The sequence below is a fragment of the Bos grunniens genome, chromosome 19 (assembly GCF_055505025.1).
Source record: "Bos grunniens cultivar Pamir isolate PY7600 chromosome 19, Bosgru_T2T1.0, whole genome shotgun sequence".
NCBI lineage: Eukaryota > Metazoa > Chordata > Mammalia > Artiodactyla > Bovidae > Bos > Bos grunniens.
The window spans coordinates 27293285-27319233 of record NC_141183.1 but is presented as its reverse complement, the minus strand read 5'-3'; the positions used below and the strand labels follow the sequence as shown (position 1 = coordinate 27319233).

The window sequence follows — 25949 nt, the reverse complement described above, 5'->3', positions numbered from 1 at the left end:
CCTCCAAAGCCAAGTTCCCTCCCTGGGCCAGAGGCCAAGTTTCCCCAGCAGCCCCCACTTACTGCGTCGTCTGGGGTCTGCACCCGCCTGCCTGCCAGCTCACTGCTAACCTGGCCCAGCTGTCTGGGCCCTGGATCCCCAGGCCTGGCCTGCAGCCTACTGGCTCCAGTAGGGAAGGAAGGGAGGGGACCCCTGAGCAGACTGCAGGCCAAGGTCAGCGTCTGCACTCAGAGCAGTGCATGAGAGGGCAGAACGGCAGCCTATGTGGCACTGGTCAGAAGCCCCTCGAGGCCCTCTCCCCTTGCGGGCCTCTGCCAGGCTCCCAGTTTTCTGCAAAATGCCCAGGAGGCAAAGGAGCCTGAGGGCCTTTGGCTTCAAGGCTTTTCTAGGGTAAAGGTGGCAGCAGCTCCTGGAGCCACAGCATCCAGGCCAAGAGGAAGGCCACTCCTCAGGTTTCTGCTGATAGCTGGCCCTGGACCCCCACAAACCTGCACCCCTAGGATGCCAAATATGATGAAGAAGGCACAACAGATGACCACAATGTTGCCAATGGGCTTCAGCGAGGACATCAGCGTTTCCACCACCAGCTTCAGCCCCTGTGCCCGGCTGATTACCCTGGGGAGAAAGGGAGGCGGGTAAGAGGGGTTCCCGGCTCAGACATTCCCTTGCCCTGCTTGCCACCCCCTCCCATCTTGGCTCACTGGTCCCCATCCTGGGCTCTAGTGGAGGGAAGAGGTTGGCTTTCTGGGCTCACTGTGCAGAGACCCCCACCCACCCCCACACCTAGACCTCTAGGATGGGGTTTGGGTGGTGACTCAACCCAGGGATGCAGAATTGTGTGGAGCATGTAGAAGGCAGGCAGGGAGACGGATTATCACAGTCAGGAAAACCTCACTGGTCAGTCAACATCTGCCTCATCCATGTCCCCACCCATGGAAATTTCTGACTCTCAGTTGGGGTTCAGGGTGACTGTCTGATTGGGGAGGGTCTCCTAACAGTGCAGATCCATTGCTGGAAGTGTTTCCTGGTGGGTAGTCCCTGGGATGGGGGAGAAAGCGGGGAAGCAGCAAACAGTCTGTCACTTCACAGGGAGACTCAAGTTTTGCCCCTGAGGGTTCCACACAGGGAGAGCTGCAGCTGAAGGGCATGAGGGTCCTGTACGGCCCTCCTGCCATATGGGCCCTTGTACGGCGTGCCCTGTTGGAGGGTGTCACGTGAGGGGGTCCCTGAGGGAGGTGCCTGTGGAGGGAGACCACCGGGGCCATGGCTAAACCAAGTGAGAAGTGATGCCGGGGGCGGGAGGCAGGGTTCGCAGTGGAGTCACAGGCCGGAGGCAGGGGCAGATGGGGCGCTGGCCGTCAGGGTGTGCCTGCACCTGAGCGGGCGCAGGGTCCGCAGCAGCCGCAGCACCCTCAGCATGCCCAGGATCTTGGTGTCGCTGTCGGAGACCATGGACACCAGGATGTCGATGATGGAGATGAGCACCAGCAGCCCGTCCAGCACGTTCCAGCTGCTACGCAGGTAGGCCTGCTCCCCAAAACACCAGCCCAGCGCCACCACCTGGGGATGCCCCTGCGTCACCAACACTGCCTCCTCCCTGCAGCCAGTCCTCAGCCCTGCCCGCTCTGTGGCCCAGCCTCTCCCCTGCCCTCCCCCCCACAGCCGGGAACCAGATGGCTCCCATCCAATGCTGACCGTCCCCTCCCCATCACCTTCACTGTCATCTCAGCCAGAAAGACTGCGGTGAAGATGTAATTGGAGAGGGTCAGGAAAATTCGTTCCTGTAAAAGAGAGCAGGCAGGTATTGCCACCGGGACCCACCAGGTCTGCTCTGCGCGCAGAAACCAGGAACTGCCTTCAGTGTTTAACTAGGAACAACCACCCACTCTCCTCAACATGCAATCTCCTCCCTGCTCTCCCATGGTCCCTCAAACACACACACACACACACACACACACACACACACACACGGAGCCAGCGTCAAGCCCCTTGACTCACTCAGAGCTCTGAGCACAATCCCACTCCTGCCCCCTACCTCCTGGAGTTGCCTTGAGGGAAAGTGATTCCCACCACAGAGCTGTCATCTGAGCCCCAGAGCTCAAGCCCTATTCACTGATTCCTTTCTTAAAACTGGAGCAGCATTTAGCTTGATCTCTCGATGCTCCATCCTACTCGTCCCTGCTCCACGTACTTGCTCTCCTGCTGTGTGCCCCAGAAATCGAGCCGCAGGGCAAGATGGGGGCCTGAGTACAGGCTGTGCATCCCCAGGCACCATATTTATGCCAAGCATAGCGTGAGGCCGGGCAGGAAACAAGGCGGCCCAATCCCCTGATATCTGTGAGCTGATTCCATCATTGTATGGCCAAGAGAGGGGTGTAGAGAGCTGGAGAGGCAGCGGGTAAAGTGTGTCAGAGGGAGTGAGAAACAGGGAAATGGGGGAGAGGGAGAAGCACGTGATAGAGCTGGAGATGGAGGGGCTGAGAGGGACGGTGGGGGAGAGACCTGGCCACGGCGAGCTCTGAGGCAGGAGGCAGACCGGTGTGGCTGGCCACCCTTACTGCATGCATATAGGCTCTCACCTGTTCCCAGGCTGGCCCCTCCACTGCGCATTTCCCTCCGCCACCACCACCCCTTCCCACCGACCTGGCTGGAGCCCACCCTAATGGGAAACAGAAGCTCTATAACATTGAAATCTGAACAATGGTGTGGGAGGCAGCAACGAGAACAGGGTCTGCCTCCAAGTTGGTGGTGCAAGATGCCATGGGCGGGAAACAGAGCCCCCCACCTTTCTAGGCCTCAGATCATGGCTGGAAGGGACAGGCTGTGATGCCAGCCTGGGGAGAGAGCTCCCAGGACTGGCCGGGCCCATCCCAAAGAAGCCAGGCCTGAAGGAGTGCGTCCACACACTCTGACCCATGGCCTTTCCTCTCCTGAGGAGGATGGCAGGTTCAAAGCCAAGCATAAGTGACCAATGCTCCCCCGAAGGCCCCTAAAATGCTACTTGTTTGTAACCTGGCAAGACCCAGAGGAGCAAAGAACAGCTTCCCTCCCCTCTGGGGCATCACCCATGGGGCGAGCTGGGCAGGGTGCCTCCCCATCAGTGCACAGGTCCCGGTGAGAAGGAGACCCTTGACCACTCAGACCAGCTAGGGCCAGGCTCACTGTTGGCATCCCTGCAATACTCACTGACTCACATACAGGCCTCACAAGCCCTGGCGCACAGGAAGGCACCACTGCAAACTGCCAGGGGCAGCAAAGCTTCCTTTTGCCCAGGCTAGGAGCAAGCCCAGCAGCCGGCTGCTTTTTCACAGAAGGGAAACAGGCGAGGCTATAGGAGGCATCCCGGGGTGCCAGTTGCAAGGGTCAGAATCGGGGAGATTCCTGGCTCCTTGCTTCCGCGTCTCTCTGGGCCTCCCTGCCTGCCTGGCTCGCTGCATGGGTACAAATCCTCTAACCCGGGAGGGCAGGGCACCAAGCAGGCACTCAGCAACTGCCGCCAGCCCCAGTGACTCACAGCACTGTGGGGGTCGATCTTGGGGCGCTCCATGGCGATGGTGATACAGTTCAGGAAGATGATGACGAGGACCACGTGGTCAAACATCTTGTGGGTGATGATTCGGTGACACAGGAGGCGGAACCTGCTCCAAGACAGAGGCAAAGGCTGAGTTGGGGTAAGGCGGGATGGCGGTGAGCAGCACTGCCCAGCCCTACCCATCCTGGGCCCTCCCGGCCCGAGGCCCTGCTCTCACCCACCCCCATGTCAAGGGACACTTCTAGCATCCCTGGGATGGAGTCACAGGAGAATTACCCATGAGAAGGAGAGGTTGGGGTGCTGACCTTGACTGAGGAGGGAAGATGTAGGCAGACCAAGAGTCTCGCTCCAGGCAGCAGACAGGGAGCCGGGTTCGGATCCACGCCCTCAGCCGTTCTGCTTTGCTCTGTAGAAGGATGGCCGGGGAGTGAGCGGGGCCAGGTCTCCAAGGTCCTGACCCCTCACTCCTCAGTAGCTCCGTGGCCCTCACTCCTAGCCTACTCTCTCCACTCCAGCCCAGCCCCCTGCCTGCCTTCCCTCCTTCCCTCCCCACTGGGCTTGGAATGATCAAACACCGTCCCCATCACAGCTGTCTGTTCAAAGACACACCTGGGATGAGGAGACACCTGCCCCTTCTCATGTGCTAACCCTGAGGTCCCAGGTCCCTGAGCCCCATCCCCAGGGCTAAAGGTGGTGGTGAGACGGCTGGGGAAAGGTGAATGGGTAAAAGTGGAGTGAAATCAAGGCTTGTGATGAGGTCGATACAACAGAGGGGGACAGAGGAGGGCATCAGTTTGGAGAGATGAGTGATGGGTCTTTCTGAGTCACGGGGGAGGGCCATGAAAGATTCATACACATCTGCCTGAAGTCATTCTTATCCAACAAGGACGCAGAGCTGCAGCCCCAGGCATGATGAGGCTCTGGGGCTTGGTGGGGGTGGGCGGAGGGACAAAGGGGCTGTTTGGACCTTGGCTTCAGGGCTGATACCCCTTGAGATCCCTTGAGCATGATGGTAACTGCCTGAATTCCAAACAACTGGGAGGCAGCTATCCAGTCCTGCACCAGGTCAGGCACAGCTCCCCTCACTCAAAGTCAGGGGTGAGAGGTCACTGTGCCCACAGGGGCCTCACCAAGTTGCCCTCGTCATCACCATCGTCTCCATCCAACGGGGGGTCATCGGGCCGCACAGCCTGACTCAGGCGTCCCACGGCCGAATTGCCGTTGCAGTCCTGGTGCTCAGAGGCTGAGCTGCGGCCGCTGGCTGTGCGGTACAGCCCGGGAACCTGCAGTGTGTCCGGTAGGTCAAAGGAGCTCTTAGCTTCCCTCTCCAGGGAGCCCCTGTGGTGGCGGTCACTGCCCGCTGGGCTAGTGCGCTCCTCTTCCGAGCTCTCCTCCTCATCCTGGCTCTCCCGGCCCTCACCCGACAACAAGGACCTCCGCTCCCCACTTGGGCTCCTTCGCTTCAGGCTGGGGGCACGGCCCAGGCTGTTCCTGCTGGAGCGCCTGCTCGTCCAGCTGCTTGCTGCACTCCAGGGGCTGTGGGGGGAACTGCGGACACTTGGCTGAGGAGTGAACAGGGGAGAGATTGGTCTGAGCCACAGCTTCATGGCCCCGCACCCCCTCACATTCACCCTGGCTCCCGTGAGTCTCCTGGCATCACATCGCTATAGGAGTGTGAGCAGGGGCCCTAGACCTGGATGCCGGGATTCACACCAGCTGTGTGACCTTAGGCAAGTCACTAAACCTCTCTGTGCCTCAGTTGCTCACCTGTAAAAGAGATATGACCTTAGCACCTATTCCTCGTTTGGTTGAGCGGCAGTATAAAATCACAGTGACAGCATGGGCCCTGACACCAACCGCCTGGACTAAAATGCTGGCTCCGTCAACTGCTCAGCGTGGAGCTTCCCACAGCTCCCCCTGGTAATCTGAGACTCAGGTCCCCATCTGTAAAATGGGGATAATATTGGTACCCACCAGAGAGTTGCTGTGAGGATTACATGCCTTTATTAATAGGACACTTATAAGCAATGTCTACAACGTGTCTGGCACAGAATCAGTATCCGGATGGGGTTTGCGGTGATTAAGATGGTGGTATGCATACCTTAAGGAGGTATGCTATGCTACGCTATGCTAAGTTGCTTCAATCGTGTCCGGCTCTTTGTGACCCTATGGACTCAAAGAGGTAAGGACCTCCCATTTTACAGAGCAGTCTCAGAGATTGAGTCTTATCCCCAAGGACACTTGGGGAACAGAAGAAGTAGAACTAGAACACTGCTCTTTGGTCCTCAAGGTCAGGGCTCTGGTGTCTGCCTAGATGACCAGCCCTACTAACACCCCGGGCCTTGTCTAGCCCGTGGTTCAGAGGCTGTCCCTTTGGGCCCGCCAGTTGCACCTCTTTTCCCTCCTGACCCCTGTACAACTCCCATTGCACCCCCTACCGGTGACTTCATCTCGTGAGGTGCTCCTGGCTCAGCCGACCCACTGCTGCTGGTGCGGCGGGAGGGGGGGCCCAGAACCTCGGCCAGGCCGCTGCTGGAGCTTTTGGGCAATGACATGGGAGTGGCAGCCGTGTGGATGATGAGCGGTGGTAACAAGCTCCTCCGCAGCTCCGGGTGCTCTCCCAGAGACACCACTGCAGGGGAGAGAGGGCGAGACCCTGAGTCCACTCAAGGGTGGCCAAGAACCAGGGCCTGTACCTACAGAGAGATACTCACAGGCCAAGCGCTTCTTCCTGTCCCCATCACCATCCAGGCTGGGCGAGAAGAAATCAGGCTCTGACTCCGACTTGGTGGCATCTCCCTGGGGTGGGAGAACAGCGGGCTATTAGGAACCTGACCCGGCAAGGGTTAGTGGGATGGACCAAAGTCTCCCTGTCTTCACACACACACCACATAGAGGCCACAAGGAACCAGCCACCACGGCACGAGGCATGCACTGGCTCAGACCAGACCACCCAGGCTTGGGGCCTAGGCCTCCCAAGGGCCTCTGTCACCTCAGAGAAGGTGGGACTTTCTCCAGAACCCACAGCACAACTTTCCTGGCTCGGACTGGCTCAAGAAGGGCTGAGGAGACAGGGGATAGTCCAGCGGGTGGGTGGCACAGGTCAGAGGGAGCTGGGGGCCTGAGTGAAGTGGTCACGAGAGCCTCAATTCCAAAGGCCACTTGTGCCCTCTGATTTCCCTCCATGACTGCCCTCCCCTGAGCCTCAGACCCGAGGACCCCAGAGAGAAATCGAAGGACCCCAGACAGAGCCATTCAGCCCAAGGGATGGTCTCTTACTTCTTTCCTCCCTCTTCCCAAAGACCCACCTCCTACCCTGGCCCCATTTTTACCTCTCTCCCTGTCTCTGGGACAGTTTTTTTCTTCCTCCTTAGCAGGTCAGTAGGTTCCCCAGTAATTACACACTTCTCCTTAAGAAGTTATTAAGAAATACTTGATTGCTACTTTTGATAAGGACATAAATATTGCGTAATTGGCATCTCAGGGGATCATTTTCATTAACTCAGTTTACATCCCTAACGAGGCCTTTAATTATCAAGTGGGATCTCCAGGGGGCTGCTCAGCATGCACAGTACCATGGAGTCCCATGGGAACCCTGGCTTTGCCCCAAATTCTGGTGCCAGTGCAGGAGACAACAGGGCACAGGCTCAGTGTGGGGCCAGAGGAGAAGTGTGCCCCTGAGCACCTGCTGGACCTCCTGTGTGGCCAAGGGGCCAGAGACACAGAAGTCGATTGAAAATTCTGGTACATTCTGGCAAGAGGCACCCCCACCCCCACATCCTTCAAAGACTTCTCCTAAGATGAGGCAACTTGTGGGGTCTCCAACAGGAGCTTAAGGCAAGGAGGAGGAGAGAGATGGGGGCACTCGGTCTACGGCGGAGATCCCAACCCCACCGAGGCCCGACGACTCAGACTCTTCGGGGACCGAAGCAGAGGCTCCACACGTGGTGCACCACACACGTGCACACAGAGGATTCTAAGTCCCTTCCTTCTCTTGCCATCCCCTGGTCTGACGGGATGGACTGTGCCCTTTGCTGGTGAACAGGGCAGAGGCAAGGAGGCCCTCCCCTCAGTGTCCTCAAGGGGGAAGGGACTTAAAATCAAAGCAAACCTCACAACACCGAGGACCACCACAGCCACCACAGGTTGCACAGCAGCTGAGCGTGAACACAAGCAAGACACGGAGGCAGAGTGGGGGGCACGGGGCACCGGGGGCATGCTGACTCATGATCGCATACCTACCCCCTGGGAGTCGACAGGCAGCTGAATACAGCTTAACTGTCCACTCGCATCTTCCCGTTTGCTGATTTCCTACAGGGAGAGGGGAGGCAGGGGATGGGCACTGGTCACAGGCGCCCGGCTTTCAAACAGCAGCAATGTTGAAAGAGGAGGAAGAAACGGATGGGTGCAAACCCAGCAATGGGGGGAATGAGACATGGGGCAAGAGAGGAGAAGAAAGGGGACAGAAGGGCCTTCCAGAATTCAACCACAGGCCCTGGAGCCAGAATGAATCTGAAGGGTGAGGGCAGAGGCCACAGAGGTGGGAACAGGGAAAGGGAAGGAGACTGAGCCCCCAGTAATCCTAATAATAACAGCTACCATTCACTGGGGGTGTGCCAGGCATCACGAAACTGCTTCATTAACTCTAGCTTACCCAGGTGAGAAGGATGTACAGCTAGCACCATCTTACAGGAAGCATCTGAGGTTTGAAGTAAAAAAAAAACTGCCCCAGGTGATACAGAGAATAAGAGATGCGTCTGGGCCTCGTACTTGGGTCTCTAGCTCACCTCTCACTGGCTCTGAAGCAGCAGGCATGGAGGGTGGGAAGGAGGAGTGGATGGAAGTCACAGAGCGGGGAGGAGACCAAAGACCAGGCACAAGAACAGGCCTCCTAACTCCTAACTCTGCCTTCCACATCAGCATGCTCCTACTGGGATGGGATGTGACAAATAGCACTAGGGTGATGACTACGAGGTTGTTTGATATCAATTAATGGCCTCACACAGGGCCTGCTGTCTGTTCATTCAATTAAGTGTGCATATGATAAATGCTCAGGGATTCAGGGCACTGCCCCCTGCAAGTTGGGAAGTCAACAACCCAGCTGGCCCAGACTCCTAGGCTACTTTCTCCTACATCTTGGCAGGGTGGCCAGCCCAGCAAGGGGTGACCCTTGAGGTCTCTTGCTGATGACGGCCAACAAAATGGGGGTGGCCACTGCTTCCACTGAGGTAGGTTGCCTCGTTTGTAAAAAAAGCAGATCATCGCAATAGCAAAAGCCAACCTATTCTGCCAGATTTTGGGGCTCCCTCAGAGCCACAAGTGTGCCTCTGAAAATTCCATGCAGTTGAGGGCAGGTGCTTCTGCAGGTGTCCAGGTCACTGGCATCGAGTGACCAACCTCCGCACTGACCCAGGGGTTTATAGGATAGATAGTGAGTAGCTGATCTAGTTCCTCACATGGGCATTTCAGGGCCATGCTGCTGCCCACCCCCATGAAGAGGTTGATCTTGAAATCCTTTCTCCATCCCACCCCAGACCCAAAGCATCACACCCTGAGTGAGACCCTCTCCTAGGCACTTGTTGAGGAGGGTGCGGCCCCAGACCCTGGGGAAACCCTCACGCTGGGACAGACACAAGCCCCCAGGAGGGCCAGAGTGACTAGGCCAGGCCCAAAGGCCAGACTGCCCTCCATTCCCACACGCAGACTTTGTTGCTGCCTAGCAACCAGGCCAGTTCAGCAGCTCTCAGTTTAACAAGGTGTCTGCTGGAAGGACTATGGATGGGAAGGGGTGCCTGTACCAGGCATCTCCAGGACTGCCAAGCCGGCTGAATGGCCACTTGAAGGAGGGAAATAGGCTTGGGATGTTTTCCATTTCCACAGAGTTCCACAGGAATTTTTCTGCAGGAATCTTAGCTGTCAGTAGCTGTGGTTTGGAAGAGGCTGAAGGACCACTGTCCCCACTCAGCTCCTCCACCCACAGGCCAAAAGCAGTGGCCAAGCGGTGGGTCTCCATGAGTCTCTTGACTCATGGAACACACTGACCTCTTTAACCCTTCAGGCCACAGAGGGTTAATAAAGGTCCCATCCAAGGGAGAGTACCAATGTCCCTCCCTCCCATCAAGAGGCCCAGGCATCACCAAAGGTGGGGAGGAAATGCAACAATGGTTAACTATGGAACTTCAATGGGAGGAGGCCGGCGTGGGAGAGGCAGACCCGCACCTACCATCCAGCCCAGCCCACAGGGAACAGCCCTCCCTCGCAAGCCTGGGAAGGAGTCAGAAAATAGACTTTTGTTTTTCCACCGTGTGCTGGATATTTATAGACCAGGCCGCAGCGGGAGCTTCCATCCGGGTCACCCGGAGAGAAATGGACCAAGAGCTTCTCCACACCCAACCTGGAGCATTTCTAGGTTGAGTCGACCTGCCCTGTGCTAGGTGCTAGGAAGCTGGGCTGGGCCTGGGGCTCCGGTAGGAAGAGCGGCTGAGCTGAGGGAGCAGAATGGTACGCAGCCCTTCAGGCAGGGACTGCGTCCTGGCAGGGCGAGGGTGGGATCAATGTAAATCAATATTAATTGACGATGCTGCCTATGACGAAAGTGATGGAGCCTGGGCTGGAAATAGGACGCTCATCTCTGCCATGCCCGCAGCTAATTGGGCTCATTTCTCAGCCAGGGCAGCTCAGTTCTGCCCGGGTGCTGGTGCCATCTTCACCAGCTCAGCCAAAGCCCAGGTGATTTGCATGCAAACTTCCCCCACCCCTTAACTCAGATGGGTTCCTTCCAGATGTCCCCAGGCACACCTGTGCTCAGGGATCCAGCTGTCCGTGTGCCAACACTCATCTTGTCCAGCTCCCTGGGGTAGAGTCTAGCCGACTTTGTTGGGGAAGCCCACTCAGTAGCTCACCTTGGATCCAGGGATACTTCCCCCAACAACCACCCTGTCTCTCGAGTGCCAAGGGGCTGCCCGAAACTCAGAACCTCCCAGTCCTAGTCCCCCAGCCTTGTCTGAAGGGCACTTCGGGCAGAACCTCCCAGGACACCACCACTCCAGCAATGCAGCCAATTCCTCCTGGAAGTGGACTGCTGCAGGCAGGGGGTTACCTCCGTTTGGAAGCCCTCCACCAGAATGGCAACGAGCAGGTTGAAGAGCACATAGTTGCCGAAGGTCATGAGGGCGATGAAGTAAAGGGCAGCCCAGGATGACGTGGAGGCCATTCCGTTGTAGAGCACCTTGTTCCAGTCCTCCTGAGTCAGGATCTGTGGGCCGAGGAAGGGAGTCAGGGCCTTTACCGGGGCACCCCCACCACCCTGCCCACCCTCTCCTGTTGCCCTTGCACCTGAAAGACAGTGACGATGGCCCAGAGCAGGGAGTCAAAATTCTTCCGGTCCGGCAACGTGTCCCCATCCCGCTCAGATGCAAATTTGCAGCCGAAGAGATGCATACCCAGGATGCTGAAGACACAGGAGCCGCGAGATGGGGGTCAGGGCCCCAGAAACCCCTGCCCCTCAGGCCCTCATCCCGCTGGCATGGATGCCGCGCCTGCCCTCACCTGAAGATGAAGATGAAGAGCATGAGCAGCATGCAGAAGGTGGCCACGTTGTCCATGGTCTTCATGAGCACCACGAGCTGCCGCTGCAGCGCCGGCAAGAAGCGCACCAGCTTCAGCACCCGCATCAGGCGGAAGGTCCGCAGCACCGACAGGCCGCCCCCCTGCTGGCCCACGATCTCCCACACGCTGCAAGGCGGGAGGGTGGGGGCAGAGCCAGAGCCCGAACCTGAGGCCTCTGCATGCTCACCTTCCCCCCACCCCACCCACCAGCAGCACCTGAGGGTCTGGCCTGGCCAGCACTGAGAAAGTGGGCTCTGTGGGAAACTTGGGTCTCTAGGCAGGAGCTCCAAGAGGCAAGGGTCAGGGTGACAGCTCCCTCCCTCCCCACTCTCCCCTCCGGGCCAGTCCTCTCCCTCCATCAGCCAAAGCAACAGCCTCAAGTTATGGAATGTTTGCTTTGTTCTCTTCTAATGAAATCTAAAGCCAATTCCAAAAAGCAATAAAGCAGCTCTTCTGGCCCAGGGCCTGAGGCGGTGGCGGGGGGGAACACTTTCCCAAGGTCTTGGAAACCCTAAAGCAAGTTGCCAGCGTCTCCAAGCACTTTGTAAGCAGGGACAGCTGGCTGGGCCTTACACCTCCTCCAACTCTTCTCCAAAGCCAACTCCCTAGTCTTTGCCCACCCCAGACCTGCATGGGGTCAAGGACAAGGAGTGGAAATGAGAGCAGAGATTTCAGAGGAGCCTGGCCAAAGCAGATGGAAGACCGTGTTCTGTGTGAGCAAGGGAGGGCTGAGAGAGAGTGTGGTATGCGCTGCGAGGGGCACAGAGAATCCCCAGCTAGGGGAGCAGGGGGCCTCTGGGTCAGTGGGGCCTGATTCCAGGCCCAGAGGAGCAGGGTGTGTGGCTCCTCACCCCAAGCTACCCTAAGGGCATTCCTCAGGCAAGAGGCAGCAGAGGGGCAGTCATACCTGATGACAACAATGACGCCATCAAAGATGTTGTAGGGGTTCTTAATGTAGCCAAAGGGACCATATACTAGCAGCTTCAGCAGCATCTCCAGGGCAAAGAGGCTGGTGAAGACGATGTTGCTGATTTCCAGGGCATTGGTGAGCTCCTCAGGCTAGAAGACAGAGTGGACCATGAAGTAGCAGAGGCTTGTCCCTGAGCCCCTCATCCCAGTCCTCAAAAACACCTGGCCTTCCTACACATCTGGGAGCAGGAACAGCAAGCCAGGGGGTGGGGTGGGGGTTGGGAGAGGGTGGTAGGGGTGCTGAATGCTCAGGCTAATGGGGAGGACGCTCCCCAGAAGCGTCCTTAAGAAAATGCACTCAGGGGTGGCCAGTGCACAAAGCCCCCAGCCCCTGGTTCTTTTCAGCTGAGTCTCAGATCCTGGGGCCACAGGCTCGCTGGAGGCCTATGCTGTGGGTTCCACCCACTTCCTACTGCTGGTGGGCACCAGAGGGTGACTGCCAAGGCCTCATACACACAGCCACACACGAAGTCACATGTTCTCCACAATTACTCTGTGCACTTGGCAGCATTCTCTTGGACAACTGTTGGCAACATTATTTCCTTCCAGACACACACACACTGCACACACGTACACACAAACACACACAAATGCATACATGCGCACACACACGTGTACACAAACACACAAACAAGCATGTACATACAAACACACCAATGAGCAGACGGGAGATCCCCAAGAAAGATGTCACACATGAGGTGGCACCTGGAGCTGCTCCCTGAGACTAGGACACCTGGCTTAATTCTCAACCTATCCTGTCAAATCACTGTGTGACCTTTAGCAAGATCCTTAATCTCTCTGGTCAAATGTAAAACACTAGAAGTAGTTAATACTCCTAGCCAGGGTCTGGGATTAGGACAGCGAACACGTTCTAGAGAGGTCATCAGACTTAATGACAAACTCTACTTCATTTGCTATTCTAGCACAGAATATTAAGTGCCTCCTCCCTCTTAATATGGTGGCTCAGTGGCAAAGAATCTGACTGCCAATGCGGGTGCCCCAGGAGATGCAGGTTCAATCCCTGGGTTGGGAAGATCCCCTGGAGGAGAAAATGGCAACCCACTCCAGTATTGCTGCTGAGATAATCCCATGGGCAGAGGAGCCTGGCAGGCTATAGTCCATGGGGTCACAAAGAATCGGACATGACTGAGTGACTGAGCATCCCTCTTAATATTAAGTCCCTACCATATAATCCACCAGGCAGGCAAAAACATGCCAGCAATGCTCCCTGCCTCCTAGGAGTTCAGAGTCTAGCTGGAAACAAATCATACACACACGAAACAGTTGAATAACCACGAGAGGCCTTAGATGTTTTGGTGCCAAAATAAATTATCCAGATAGTAAATCCAGGAGTTCAGAGGAGAGAAGGTTAGTGAGGAACACACTGGGAAAGCCTTAGTTGGGAGACAGCACTTGAAATGAACTCTGAGGGTGAATGGGGTCTCTCCAAGCAGAGAGGAGGGGAAGGCATCACAGGGTTGAGCACAGGGAATGAGCCATGTCAGGGGAGAAAGGGAGGCCCAACCTGGTTGATGACCGAAGCTGCAGAGTGAAATATGATTGGCTCGATGGAGCCTACTGCCCACCTGATGAGGTGTTTTGATCACCCCCAAAGCCCAAGGTGCATACTAGCTACTCTAGAAGTTTGAATAAATAACCAGTGAAGTCCTTAGTCCATCAGACACTTCCCTCTGTTTACCCAGCTGCCTCATCTGGCCAGCTGCCCAGGTAGGTCACCCAAGCATGGAGTCAGGCCCTGGGTACCACCAAATATATCTTAATAGTCCCCATCTATGCGGCCAGCCTGGGTGAGAAGTGGGAGAGGTGGTAGGCTGGGCCTTCTGACTGGCAGGTGAGGGGCATTTGAGGGGTCAATGGCTTCTCAGAAGGAGAGACGTTTTCAGCCCACACATGGATTCTCTCCAGAGACCGGTCTGGGGAGCTGAGCCAGGGTCAGCCGGCAGGGCCAAGAGCCACCTATCCAGAGACTGAGTAACTGTCATGTTGCTCCAGCAGATCTCAAGTGAGACTCTGCCCCCCAGACTGTGAGTGGGGGCAGTGCCACCTGACTTGGCAAGTGGGGTCACAGAGGACCACAGCGCAGGGGAAGGGGCCACAGTCAGGACAGCTAAAGCCCAGGGCTCAGGCCCCTCCGTGACTAAGTGGATCTCCCAGCTTCCGCTCCCAAGTCCAGTCTGTCAGAAGGCTGTGGTCAGTGAACCCGCCTCTCTGTCACTCCGCCATCTACCCAGCTGCCCATTCTTGGATTTGATAAAGATGGTAGATGCAGGCCACACGGCTATGACACTCCGTGGGTCTCACCGCGTACCATCCACACAACAACCTCCCCCTTCCACATCTTGCAGATGAGCACAAGAGGCCAAAAGATGATGCACGGCCAGTGCGAAGTCACAGGACGGGCAGAGCCAGGGAGTGGGACCCAATCCCACCCTACTCCGACTCCGAGAAGACTAGGCAGACCGGATCCAAAGGTGACGGTGAGGGGCCTGTGAATCCAGACACATGGATGGACTGAATGTGTAAAGTGTCTTCTTAGGTATATAAACTATATTTCACATGAATGCAGAGGCATTAATAAAGAACGAGTCTGAAAGTATAACTGAGGCACACACATATCATGGGTATAGTTTAGAGCACGTAAATTAACCATCAAAAAAGCCACCAAAGACAAAACTTAATAAAACGGTGAAAACACGATAGCTTTTGGTATCGTGTATTTACTTCACTAGTGAATCCGAGAAGTACAACCAGGCGTGTAGGGAGAGGGGTGTTCTCACTGCTTCCTGATGTTGTCTACAGGGCTGGCGGCAGTCTGTACCTGAGGGCTCATAGATACACACAGACACACACACTCCCGCCAGCACCCCAACCTAGAGCCTCATCGGAAGGATGGTGCAGGCTCCCCGAAGGCCTGTGTCACTGCTCTCCTCGAGGGGTGGCGGCAGAGGCCGGGGCTCCAGCCTGCCCAGCCAGGAGGCTCCAGGACTGAAGGAGCAGGTAGGAAGGAGGGCCTGGCTGGCACTCTCCCCCGGCCTTCGCTTGCTCTACAAACTTATTGGCAACTCCTGTTCCCTTCCAGGGCCCCGAATTGCCTGTGATCCATGGGAAAAAAGCGCTCTTTTCTCAGACAGCCAGGTCTGCCCAAGTTACTAAATCGGAAGCTGGGAATGTTCTGCAAATGCAGGACGAGGACGCAAAGACACAATCTTAGCAACACCGTTGCCCCAGGGACCAGAGCCGTGATCACAGTCACTGCAGCTGCAAAGGGGCAGAGAGGACGCCAACTCTGACTAGCACCGTCCACAGGCCCTGCACCGCTAAGCCCTTCCTCCCAGAAGTCCGTTTCCTCCCTGCTCACACCAGATAAGGGAGGGACGTAGGCTTCCTTGACGGCAAGGAGACTGAGGCTCTGAGATGTGGTGACTTGATGGAGGTCATATCGCTCGCTTAGAAAGGCCCACCTGCACTTGCCTCCACACCTCTCCATGCTGCCGCCCCGCACACACCCAGACCCGGCACAAACTCATACAAGCCCCTCAGGCTGCCAGGAAGTCCTTTTTCTGGTCTAGACTGCATCCTCCCTCCTGTTCAAGGAGGTCAAGGCCCAGTGGGCATTTCTGCGCGTGGAGGCCAGGCAGCTTGAGGTTCTCACCCAGAGGCCCCAGGCTCTTCTCTATGTGACGCTAACTGTATATCTGCTATCTCCCAGTGCTTCGCCCCCCCACCCCCACCCCTGCCTCAGCCTGTCAGCCTGGAGTAACTGGGCCCCAGGTAAGCTGCTCAATACTTCCCAGCACCAGGACTCCCCTGAAACCCACAGCACCTTTATCCACTAACCCTTAAAGTGCCCATGGTGTGTGCAACCCTGCTAAGAGGTGGGGCTAAACCTGAATGCAGAAGGCCTGCCAACTGGGAGACTTTCCACCTGGGTGACCTAGGCAAGTCCTTAACCTTGCTGGTTCCCAGTGGCCTCTTCTATTAAACAGGGTAACACCCCTTTGTGGCAAGGCTGCTCTGCCCTGTGGAAACACCCAGGCCAGAGTCCTGCTCGAGTGGCCCCGTGGGCACTGACAGCAGCAGCGGTCCTCACATGTGGTAGAACAGAGTGCCTGCAGTCTGAAGCTAAGCACCATGTGGAGGCAGACACCAGAAGGGCCCCAGGAACTCAAGCCAGCTGAGGTCAGTGGGCCAGTGGGGAGAAGGCAGGGGGAGGAGAACTGCCGTGGAAGGTATCCCCGGCTGGCCAGGGGGCGTGAGCAAAGAGGCAGAGGGAGGAATGTGCAGGGCATCCTCCAGGACCAAGGATCAAGTGTCTGCCCTGGTCAGAGGGTGGGAGGGGCCTCTGGGCATCAAGGCTGCCAGGTGGGCAGGGCCAGCCAGAATGGCCTTGACTCTGCTCCATGGCTTGCCTCAGGCTGGACTTGCCTCTGCCCATGATCTTCTCAGGGGAGGGAGGAGGTGTGCAAAATGGTATATTAAGAAGATTAATCCACTGCAGTGGTGGCAGCCTGCGGATGGCTTGGAGAGACGAAGAGACTGCGAGCGATTAGGGGATACTGCAGTGGTCCAGGCGGGAGGCCTGAGAGCCGGCTCTGACAGACATGGATATGCCTTTTGCAGGGAGAGTGCAGGTGGGGACAAGCCCGACCAGAACTGAGGGGGGTCACCCTGGCCCTGCCAGGTGCCATCCTCATCCCCTACCTCCTCTGAGGCCACCTGTCCCCGGGACCCTGGAACCTCTGCTCCCCAGTTCCGGCTCCTCGGCTCACCTCACCTCTATTTTTGAGAGTTCCGTGCCACTTTCACACTCAAAAGAGGGGGCACAATTGGGCCACAGTGATGGGGCAACGGCCACTGGGTCAGCGGGACCTCGGCCCTTCTCCTCCTCCAAGGAGGTGTGGGAAGTCAGGGACGCCTGGGCAGCAGGAGGCTTCTGGGAGACCTCACAGGCCTCATCACACAGACCACGGCCTTGCTCTTCGCCGTCCCCCTGGAGGGGCCTCCTAGCATGTTTTCTAGCCCCTCTAGGCCCCCTTGTTAGGGGTCATTGTGCTTCAGTACCTCATAACCAGGGATGACGTTAGTCTCTCTGCATGGTCTCCTGCCAGCTCCCCAGAGCCACCCCAGGGCGACACACAAGCTGAGTAGGCACAGGACACCACCACAGTGCTTGCTCGGCCTGAGAGAGTCAGCCCAAGCTTCTGTGACTTGAACTTGTGAAGCTCTGGCCCCTGCCCCTCATCCGCCTGTACAGAACCTCTCTATCCAGTTGTGGTGGGCCATCTAAAGGCTGCCCTCAGGCCGCAGATCTCAGAGGGTTCCTGTCCAGTCCAGGTTAGTCCTCCCTCCCCCAAGCCCGCCTCTTTGCTGCAACTGACCAATTGCTGAGCTTTGCTATTTACGAACCCGTGCTGACTGGACAGGGGAATACCCTACTGGGCCCCAGGGTTGCTCTGTGCCTGTATGCGTGGTCCTCATTGTTGGCTCTCCGTCTTTCAGCCCAAGAGCTGCTTCAGATCTTCCTCCCCTAGGCCTCCATCCCACTTCCAACCTGGCCTCTTGCTTCCTGGGGCTTCACTTCCCTCCCCGAGACAGCTCTGCATCCTACAACCTACTCGTCTCTCTTCCCACCTGGAAAGGAGCCAGGGCCTCCTCCACCTGGACCTTCACCCACACCCTGGCTCCCCTGGGCTCCATCTCATCAGCTGTCCCTGTTTCCTCACGTCTCCAATATCCCTTCCCCTGCCTAAAAGCTGAAACCTTCACATGGATCCAGGCCTGTTCACCCCTGAACCCCGGGCCCCACCACCCAGCTCTCTCCAAGGACCCTCTTCCCAGTCTTCAACTTCTGGATGCCTGAACAATACCTGGGCCTGCACCAGCCTCCCTGCCTGTGGCCACCTCCCTCTACTTCCCTGACTCTGCTGGCCATTTCCTGCCCTCTTCTCCCTCTCCCCTGCCTTTCTCCCCTCAGGCCAACATTCCTCAGAGTTCAGTAGAGCCCACTTCCTTCCCTGGGCTCTCCTGCTTCTCCGTCTCCTGCACTCCCACCTTTCCGGCTGTCACCAGGGTGTGGATGACACAAAGCAATCTCCCTCCAAGCCTTGGCTCTTCACCCAGAGAGCCAACCTGCCTGATAGCCTTCCCAGGATGGCCCACAGCCAGCTCAAATGCAGCACATCCAAAACAAACCCTCTCACCTCCTCTCCCAAACCTGTTCCTTCCCCAGCTTCCTGGTTCCATGGACTTCCCTCTCCAGGATTCCATCTTGCAACCAGGAGTTGTCTAGGACTTACGCCTGCCCTTCATCCCTCTGGCAGCAGGTGCCTGGGCCCACAGACCTTGCCAATGGAATGGCTGTGCCCCACCCACTAGTTCTATTTCCCCTTCACATCCTGGGGGCCCTCCTTGCCTCTGATCTGGACGATAGAAATAGTCTCTGGGTCCCACCCCCAAGCCAGCCCACACCTCCTGGAAGCTCCAGATTCAAGAGCACTGCTGGATTCACTTCAAGAGCCCCTGCTCAGATAACTTGGGGTGGAGTGGGGGAGGCTATATGATGGTCCTTCAGAGCATCCCATGCCTCCCTGTGCATTCCCAGGCCAGGCTGCCAGAATTCTCCCCAATCCCTCCACCAGACCCCTCTGCTCCTGGCCTCAGCTGTCAGTGACACTTTTCTTTCAAGGCCACTCTCACAAGATACCTCCTTCAGGAAGCCCTCCAAAATCCTTGACCTGGGTGTGAGCTCTCTTCTGTCCCCAGAAATCTCCTTTACGGCATTTGGCATAATCAAGCAGAATGACTTTTCTGCTGGAACCTGTTTCTTTGGAGCTCCTGGCACTTCCCATACCCCCAGTCTATTATTCTCTTCAAATGTGCTGTGCACAGGAGGCACTCCCCATGTTTGATGAACTGGGGGAGCCGTAGAGCCAGAGGATGCCCCCTTTAGCAGGCCATCTCTAGAAAAGCACCCTTCTCCCTCCCACATGTGGAGAACCTTTGAAAGTCTGGGCCCAGGGAAACTGTAAGAGATTGTCCTCCAAAGTCTTATTTGGCCTGTAGTCTCAGCTCCTCTGTCTGCAGGCCAAGGACTCCTGGGAGGCCCAAGGAATAGGTCAGGTGTCTGTAAACTCCCATCCTCGAAGTCCGCACTGGGGTATCCATGCGTGTGTCTATCTTTAAGAGAGATGGCCCTAGCTTTAAACAGAATCCAAAAGGAGTTTGTGAACCCCCTCAAAGTTAAGACCTACCACATCTGGTCTCTTCCTCACCCTACCCCACCCCAGCCTCCCTTGCCTTGAATAGCTGACCTCACTCACTTATAAATAGAAACCCTCCCTGAACATGTATCTAGAGCGACAGGGTGGGCCCAGAGTCTGAGAAACGAGCAGGAGCATCACCTGCCCTGTCCTCTCGGGCCTGAAAGACTGTCTGTTCTGGACCCTCCCTATCTCTTCTCTGCAGCCCAGGATACCAGTGGGCTGTGTGCCCCTCCCCACCCGCTGCTGTTGGCTCTCTTCTAGAGTATGAGGTTGGCTCCAACTCTCAGCAATCCAGAACTAGGAAGGAAGGTGATTATGAAGTTCCTGTGTCCTGAAGACCTCATCCTCCTGGAAGGCCTTGTCCCCATGCATACCCAGCCAGACAGGTTCCAGGAGACACCTCTCTTCTGCACTCCAAAGACACCCTGGGCATCCCACAGGCAGTTTGCAAGGAATGCCCTCTAGCCCAAATATGCACAAGCCCCAGTGCTCCTCCCAGAAGCAGAAATCTGGGTGTCATCCTTGCTGCCACCTCACAAATATCCAGCTGGAGTTGAGTTCTACAGATTCAGCCACTGCCTGCTCTTCCCAGCATGCTTCTCTCTGTCTCCAGGGACAAGGTATATGAACTGGCTGGATTATGGCAGTAGCCCTCTCCTTGGCCTCCCTGCCTCCCGTCTGTCACTCCCTTCTGCTCCCCACATGGCTTCTGGAAGACTTTTGATACAATACAAACACATACCATGGACTTGCTTAAAACCTTTGTTGGCACCCTATCATCTTCAGGATAAAATCCAAACTCTATCCTATTCCTCTCAGGACCTGGCTCTGAGCTTTTTCCAATCTCATCTCTTGTTGTTTGCCATCCCAGCCCCAACCCAGTGCCCAATTCACTCTGAACTCCTTATAAATCTCTCTGTTTTGGGGTCTGGTGCTTCCGGTCCTCCCCTATGCTGTGCCCTACCCTCCACCCTTTGCTAGCTACATCCCACTTTCCATTCAAACTCAGCTCCCAGGTCATATCCTATGGAAGCCCCTCTTGAATCCTTTCCCCAGTCTGGGTCACGGGTGACTCCTCTGAGCATCCCTTCCAAGCAGGCACTACATCAAGTAAGTGTGACTGTTTATTTGTCGTGGGATCTTTGAGAGGAAGGACAGAGTGCCTTGGCCCAGTGTTGTACTGGAGCGCCTGGTTATGCACGTCTCTTCCCAACTCCACATGCAGTGACATCACATCGGGAGTTTGAAGCCAGCCACAGTGGGAGCATTTGCACCATGGAAAATGGTGAACACTGCAAATACCATAAATCAGGACCTTTTTTCTTTTTAAAGGGCTAGTTATTAAACATTTATTAGCATGCCATTGCTTAGGCCCAACTCTGATGCCCAGAAAATGTGTGTGGAATGGATGGATGGACAGATGGGTAGTTCACAATTTCCCTGTTCCACGTTCTGCCCCCCTAGTGGGTAGGGCACACACATGATTATACTTCTGACCTCAAGTCATAGCCCTGCTCCCTTCTCAGAGTCCTGGGTCTTTGTCCTCCTCACCAGTCTCTCTGAACAAACCAGCCCTGCCACTTTGCCACCAGCTGGTGGGTTAAGGGGTGGGGAAAGCAGGACGGTGTGAACAGCATAGGGTTCGCCTTGGGTAGGGTGGGGTACGACAAGAGTGCTTCCTCAGTCAAGAGCTTGGTAGAGTGCAGCTGGAGTATCTCTGTTCTTGACAGGAAAACCAAAGGAAGGGTAAGGTTGGTGACGGTGGGAAAGGACAGGGCTGGAAAGAGGGTTGGGCTCCTCCTCCAGGGAAGCACCAGCAACACCCTCTCCAGTGCCCCTCAGTCCGATCAATACCGGGATCGATGGACACAACTGCCTCATTACGAGCACCGCGGGGAAACCATGAGCCTCTGGCCTCACCTCTGTCAGCATCTGCAGATGCTCTTCCTTGCTGTGTCTCTCAGCTCTCTTGCTCAGCTGGCTCCTCCTCTCCTCCATTTGAGGCTCCATCAGAGCCTCTGTCTCCGGTCCCTGCCCGGGCCGTTCCTGTTTGCATCCAGATCTCAGTCTGCCTTTGGCTTCCTCTCCATAACTGTCTCTGTCGCCCCTACATCTCTGTGTCTCTGCTTGTCTCTGTCTCCTCCCCCGAGTCTCCACCTCCCTCTCTATATCTCTGACCATCTCATCTCTGTGTCCCCCACCCCCTCGCCCCCTGCCCAGGTCTCCATCCCGCTCTCTCTGCCCTCGTCTCCCCATCTCTGTCTCTCCCTTTCTCTTTCTGTCTGCCTCTGTGTCTCTGTCTTTTGGCCTCCATGTCTCCTTGCGCTTTTCCCTGCCCCCAACCCCCAAGCCTGCTCAGGCTCCAGGACCCAGATGGCGGGACATTCACGCCACAGTGCCTATAAGCACAGGGCCGTGGCTGCTTCTGGGATTTCCTCCCACCCCCAGCCCCTGAGCCTGCTGGGCCGCAGTCAGTCATCTGCCTGGCCTGCTGGGGACTCCCACTCACCCCATGGGGGCCTTAGCAACCAGGTACTGGGACAAACTCTTCCCTGGAGCAGACACTGTGCCACCACTGAGTAGGACTCCCTGCTGCTGAAGGCTTCAGAGGCTGTCCTCCGCTCTCCTCAGGAACTTGGGTAAGGAGATGCTGCAGTCTTCCCTGACTTATTGCTATTATTTCTTCCCCAAGGGGGTGTCTTTCTTGATGTCTAACTGAAAGCTCTCTTGCTGCAGCTTCATCTGGCCTCTGTTTCTGTGACTCAGCTTCTTTCCAGCCTAGTCAAATCCTCCATCAGCAGCGGAGGAGGCACCCCCTGGGGAAGGGGCATCTGACCATGGCCAGAACTGGGGTGAGGGAGAGGAGGCTGAGGTTCAGGCTTGGGAGCCGGCATAATGGGAGATTAAGAACTGCCATTACCTGGATCGTGCCCTAGCAGCCTGGCAGAGCAGAGGACCCCTTCCCCAGAGGTTGGCTGAGAAGGCGTGAACACACATACACACGCCCCATGCAGCCAGACACAACACACCCACAAAAATGCCACTGCTGACCCTGCAGCCAGCGTCCTGCCCTACCTCCACTTCCCCCCACCTTACCCAAGGTGGGACCCAAGTTGTCCACACTCTCTGCTTTCCCCACGCCAAGAAAGGAACAGGGTATAGCCAGTTGGGTGGGGGTCACTGACACAAAAGGAAGGGGTGTCAATATGATATGATAGTGATGGGGAAAGGGCTGGGGTGCACTTGGCTGGACAGGGCAATTGGGATAGGAGCTGAGTGGGGTGGATGGTAAGGGGATTCAGAACCCCCTGAAAAGTGAACATCACACGTTTGTTCCAGCCCGGGTTTGGATCTAGGATACCCCACCTCAACTGAGACTGAGTGCATTCCCTGCACTCCTCGGTGGGCACGCCTCCCCCTGGCTACCCCGCCCCGCCACACCATGCACGCATGCACACACGTGTGCGCCCACTCCACACCTCTGGCTCCCACATGCTTCTGCCCACGAGTTGAGGGGTTGGGGCAGTGCCTGGCTCCCGTCTACAGTGGGCTCTGGCAGCCCTGACTCTCCCCCAGGACAGTGAGAACAGAGAGAGGAGAAGAGCACAGAGGACCTGGGAACCACAGCGCCTGCCTGCTGGCCTCCCTCCTTCCTCAAGAATCCACCAAGGGGGTGACCTCGAAGGCCATCCGGGGGAAGGGCTGACTTCTGAGAGATCCTGTGGGGGGTGCAGCCACAGCCAGTTGTGAGGCCCTATGATACCTGCTCCCATCTCCAGTGTGGGAGTCGGGGGTCAGTGGAGTTCCCCAGGCCACCCCTTCTGTTTCTGCACAGCTCTGAGAGAGAAAACAACCTCTTCAATGTCTCAGCCCAAATCACATTGCTTGCAGCTATTGACCCCACAAAATAAGCCTGCTCCCTCTTCCACATGACAGCCCTTCAAATATCTGAAGACAGCTCGCCTGTCCCTGCTGAGCCTCCTTTTCTCCTGACTAAACATCCTGGTTCTTAGAACGATTCCTCAAACGCAAAAGTTTCAAGTCCCCTCATCATGCTGGGAGCTCTCCTCTACCCAGCGGCGCCCTCCCCGCTCGCAGCACGGCTCCCAGAACAGAGGCCTGAAGCAGATGGCCACCCTCTCTACCCTCCCCAGGTGCCGGCTCCAGGCGTCCACTCCTCACCTCTACCTGCACAGCCCCCTCCTGCCACCAGTCAATCACACCCCTAATTACTGAGTCAGGTGAATGCCAGAGGGCCCCACCCACCCCCTATCTATGACTTGTCCCTCCAAAAAGGTCTTGCCCACATCTGATGCTCAGCACTCATTTATATCCTTTAATGCCCACCTCTTCTCAGAACCCTTTCGATAAAACACACCCAGCTCAGACCCTGCCCCTGGGCAACCTCCACACTCTGAGACTGCATGACATTCACCGGCTTTCATCCTCCAAAGAGTTCCCACGCATCGGTGCAGCTCCCTTTTGTCCTCCTGGCCATGCAGGCTGACAGCACGGAGAGGAAACTGAACTCGGGGTGGGAGGAGAGGAAGATAGAGGATCCCCAGCCCGAGAACCATGCCTTGCCCGTGCCCCTACCTGCTCGTGGTATTCGATGCCCATGCTGAGCGTGTTGACCAGAATAGCAATCATGATTCCCCGACCAAAGTACTTGCTGTCCACAATCTTCCGGAAGGTGTCACAGATCAGCCTCCAGAAGGCCAGCACAGAGTTGGGCTCCACATCCAGCCCCAGGCTCCGTCGACGCCGACTGTGGGGATCCCGGAGGTCGCCATGCTGAGCATCTTGTGTGAACTCATAAACCGCCTCACTGTCTGAGTCAGGCATCTCGTGGCCAGTGAGCCCCACCTCCCCTGCCCCGGTCCGGGCACAGTAGGGACAGCTGTCTGGGCCACAGGCTCCGCTGGCTGCCCTCAAGCAAGGGCTGGAGATCTTGCAAGAGCTTTGGCAGGCGCCTGGGACAGGAAGGTAGAGGTTAGAGGCTCCAGGCTTTCCTACTTGGGGTGACCTTCCCTCAGCATGTATATAAAATGAGTGGGGGAGTTGGGAGTTCTTTCAATGGTGGTACTAGGCACTTGGTGGGCAAGGGTACTGAATGACTTGCAATGTGGGTGATCCTGAGCAATAGAACGCCCCCAAATGCCAATAGCATCCCACTGACAGTCACTGCTGGTTGTCCTCAGGTTTGGACAGCCTTAGATATTCATGTATGTTCTCACGCCAGACACTTGCACTTGTGCACTAGATACATACTTGTACACACACACGTACTGTGTACATACACATACCATTTACAAGTCATATGTACATATAGAGCCAAACACAGGTGTACACAGATCTATATACATCACACAGTACATGTATGCCAGGCATGTGCACACATGGGCGTGCGTACACACTAAACAGGAGCACCACCCTGTGTGTGCACACACGTACCTACACACAGCAGACGTGTGGACACATGCATACATGAACAGCAGACGTGTGCATGTAGATGGCACAGACACACAGCGGTCACCTTTATGCACACACGCACACACCAGACAGCACACGTGTGCGTACACAGTGATCTATCCCAAGACACGGATGTCCGCTTAAATCCAGCTTTGATCACAGTCTGAGAGCTGCGAGGAACCTCAGAGACCACCCAGGTAAAGCACGGATGTGAAGACGCCTGGCCTGGGGCCCAGCCCTTCCGCCTGCATGCAGGAGGACATCAGTAAGCACCACTCACAGCTGTGATGGTCCCGGCCTCGCCTCTTACACGGAGGGAAACAGAACCATACGTGTGTGTGGCTGGCGGCGCCCCTTGGCAGGGTAATAGAGGAGCTGGCAGAAGAACCCTTCCCATGTGTTCTGTGATGGCACCTTCCTGTCCAGCCCACATTCCCACATAACAGCCCACAAATATTCCACTTCTCCCACGTGCCACATTCTTCCTGAAGCACAGGCCCTGGGCTTCGGCTGCAGTGAATCTATAGAGGAGGGCTCGTCACCCCTGCCTGACTGGGGGACGCCCCAAGGCACAAGCACTTCCCTTCCCCACAACACTGGGTATTCTATCCACCAGTCTAGAGGCCTCTGAGGACTTGCTGCACCAAGCCCCAGGTCTCCCTACGGGGACAGAGTGACATTTGTATTTACATGAGTCCCCTTAGCGTGGGGCATGGGGCTCACCGTGCTCATACACCATTTCCCCCTCTGAACCTGTAACAGGGACTCTAGCGCATGGACCTCAGAGTCAGAGGGCCCTGACTCCACCCCTCACCAGTGACAGCGCCTGGGGCAAGTCACACATCCTCTCCAAGCTCCTCCTCCTCATCAGTAAGACAAGGAAAGTTTATCACTTAAACTGATAAGAGGACCCAACGCTGTTTTGCCTGTGAAGCATGCGAAAGGCACATAGCAATCGTCAACAATCGCAAACGGCATAGAGCAGAGCATAGGTGCTTGCTACAGATGACTACTGTTATCATTACAATGTAGGAATTATGACTCCCATTTTAATAGGTGAGAAAATTAGGGCTCAAAGAAGTGAT

At 56.4% G+C, this 25949-nt stretch overlaps 1 protein-coding gene across 35 annotated transcripts in view; it reads right to left on the bottom strand.

Annotated features, from left to right (window-relative positions):
• Positions 1-25949, bottom strand: part of CACNA1G (calcium voltage-gated channel subunit alpha1 G) — a 61402-nt gene that overhangs the window by 20469 nt on the left and 14984 nt on the right. For 24 of the 35 annotated variants that reach the window (XR_015147715.1, XR_015147714.1, XR_015147716.1 and 21 more), the window contains 14 exons: positions 23989-24365; positions 12048-12199; positions 11081-11266; positions 10868-10982; positions 10632-10787; positions 7775-7843; positions 6247-6331; positions 5971-6164; positions 4663-5094; positions 3838-3938; positions 3515-3638; positions 1713-1781; positions 1376-1560; positions 489-615 (listed from right to left, as the gene is read on the bottom strand). Coding sequence is in view for 25 of the 35 variants with exons in the window: in XM_086358160.1 (XP_086214286.1) it covers positions 489-615; positions 1376-1560; positions 1713-1781; positions 3515-3638; positions 3838-3938; positions 4663-5094; positions 5971-6164; positions 6247-6331; positions 7775-7843; positions 10632-10787; positions 10868-10982; positions 11081-11266; positions 12048-12199; positions 23989-24365 (2372 nt within the window). In the remaining 10 variants the exon portion in view is untranslated. The remainder of the gene's footprint in view (positions 1-488; positions 616-1375; positions 1561-1712; positions 1782-3514; positions 3639-3837; positions 3939-4662; positions 5095-5970; positions 6165-6246; positions 6332-7774; positions 7844-10631; positions 10788-10867; positions 10983-11080; positions 11267-12047; positions 12200-23988; positions 24366-25949) is intronic. The other 11 variants (XR_015147717.1, XR_015147718.1, XM_086358163.1 and 8 more) reach the window with 1 other exon arrangement.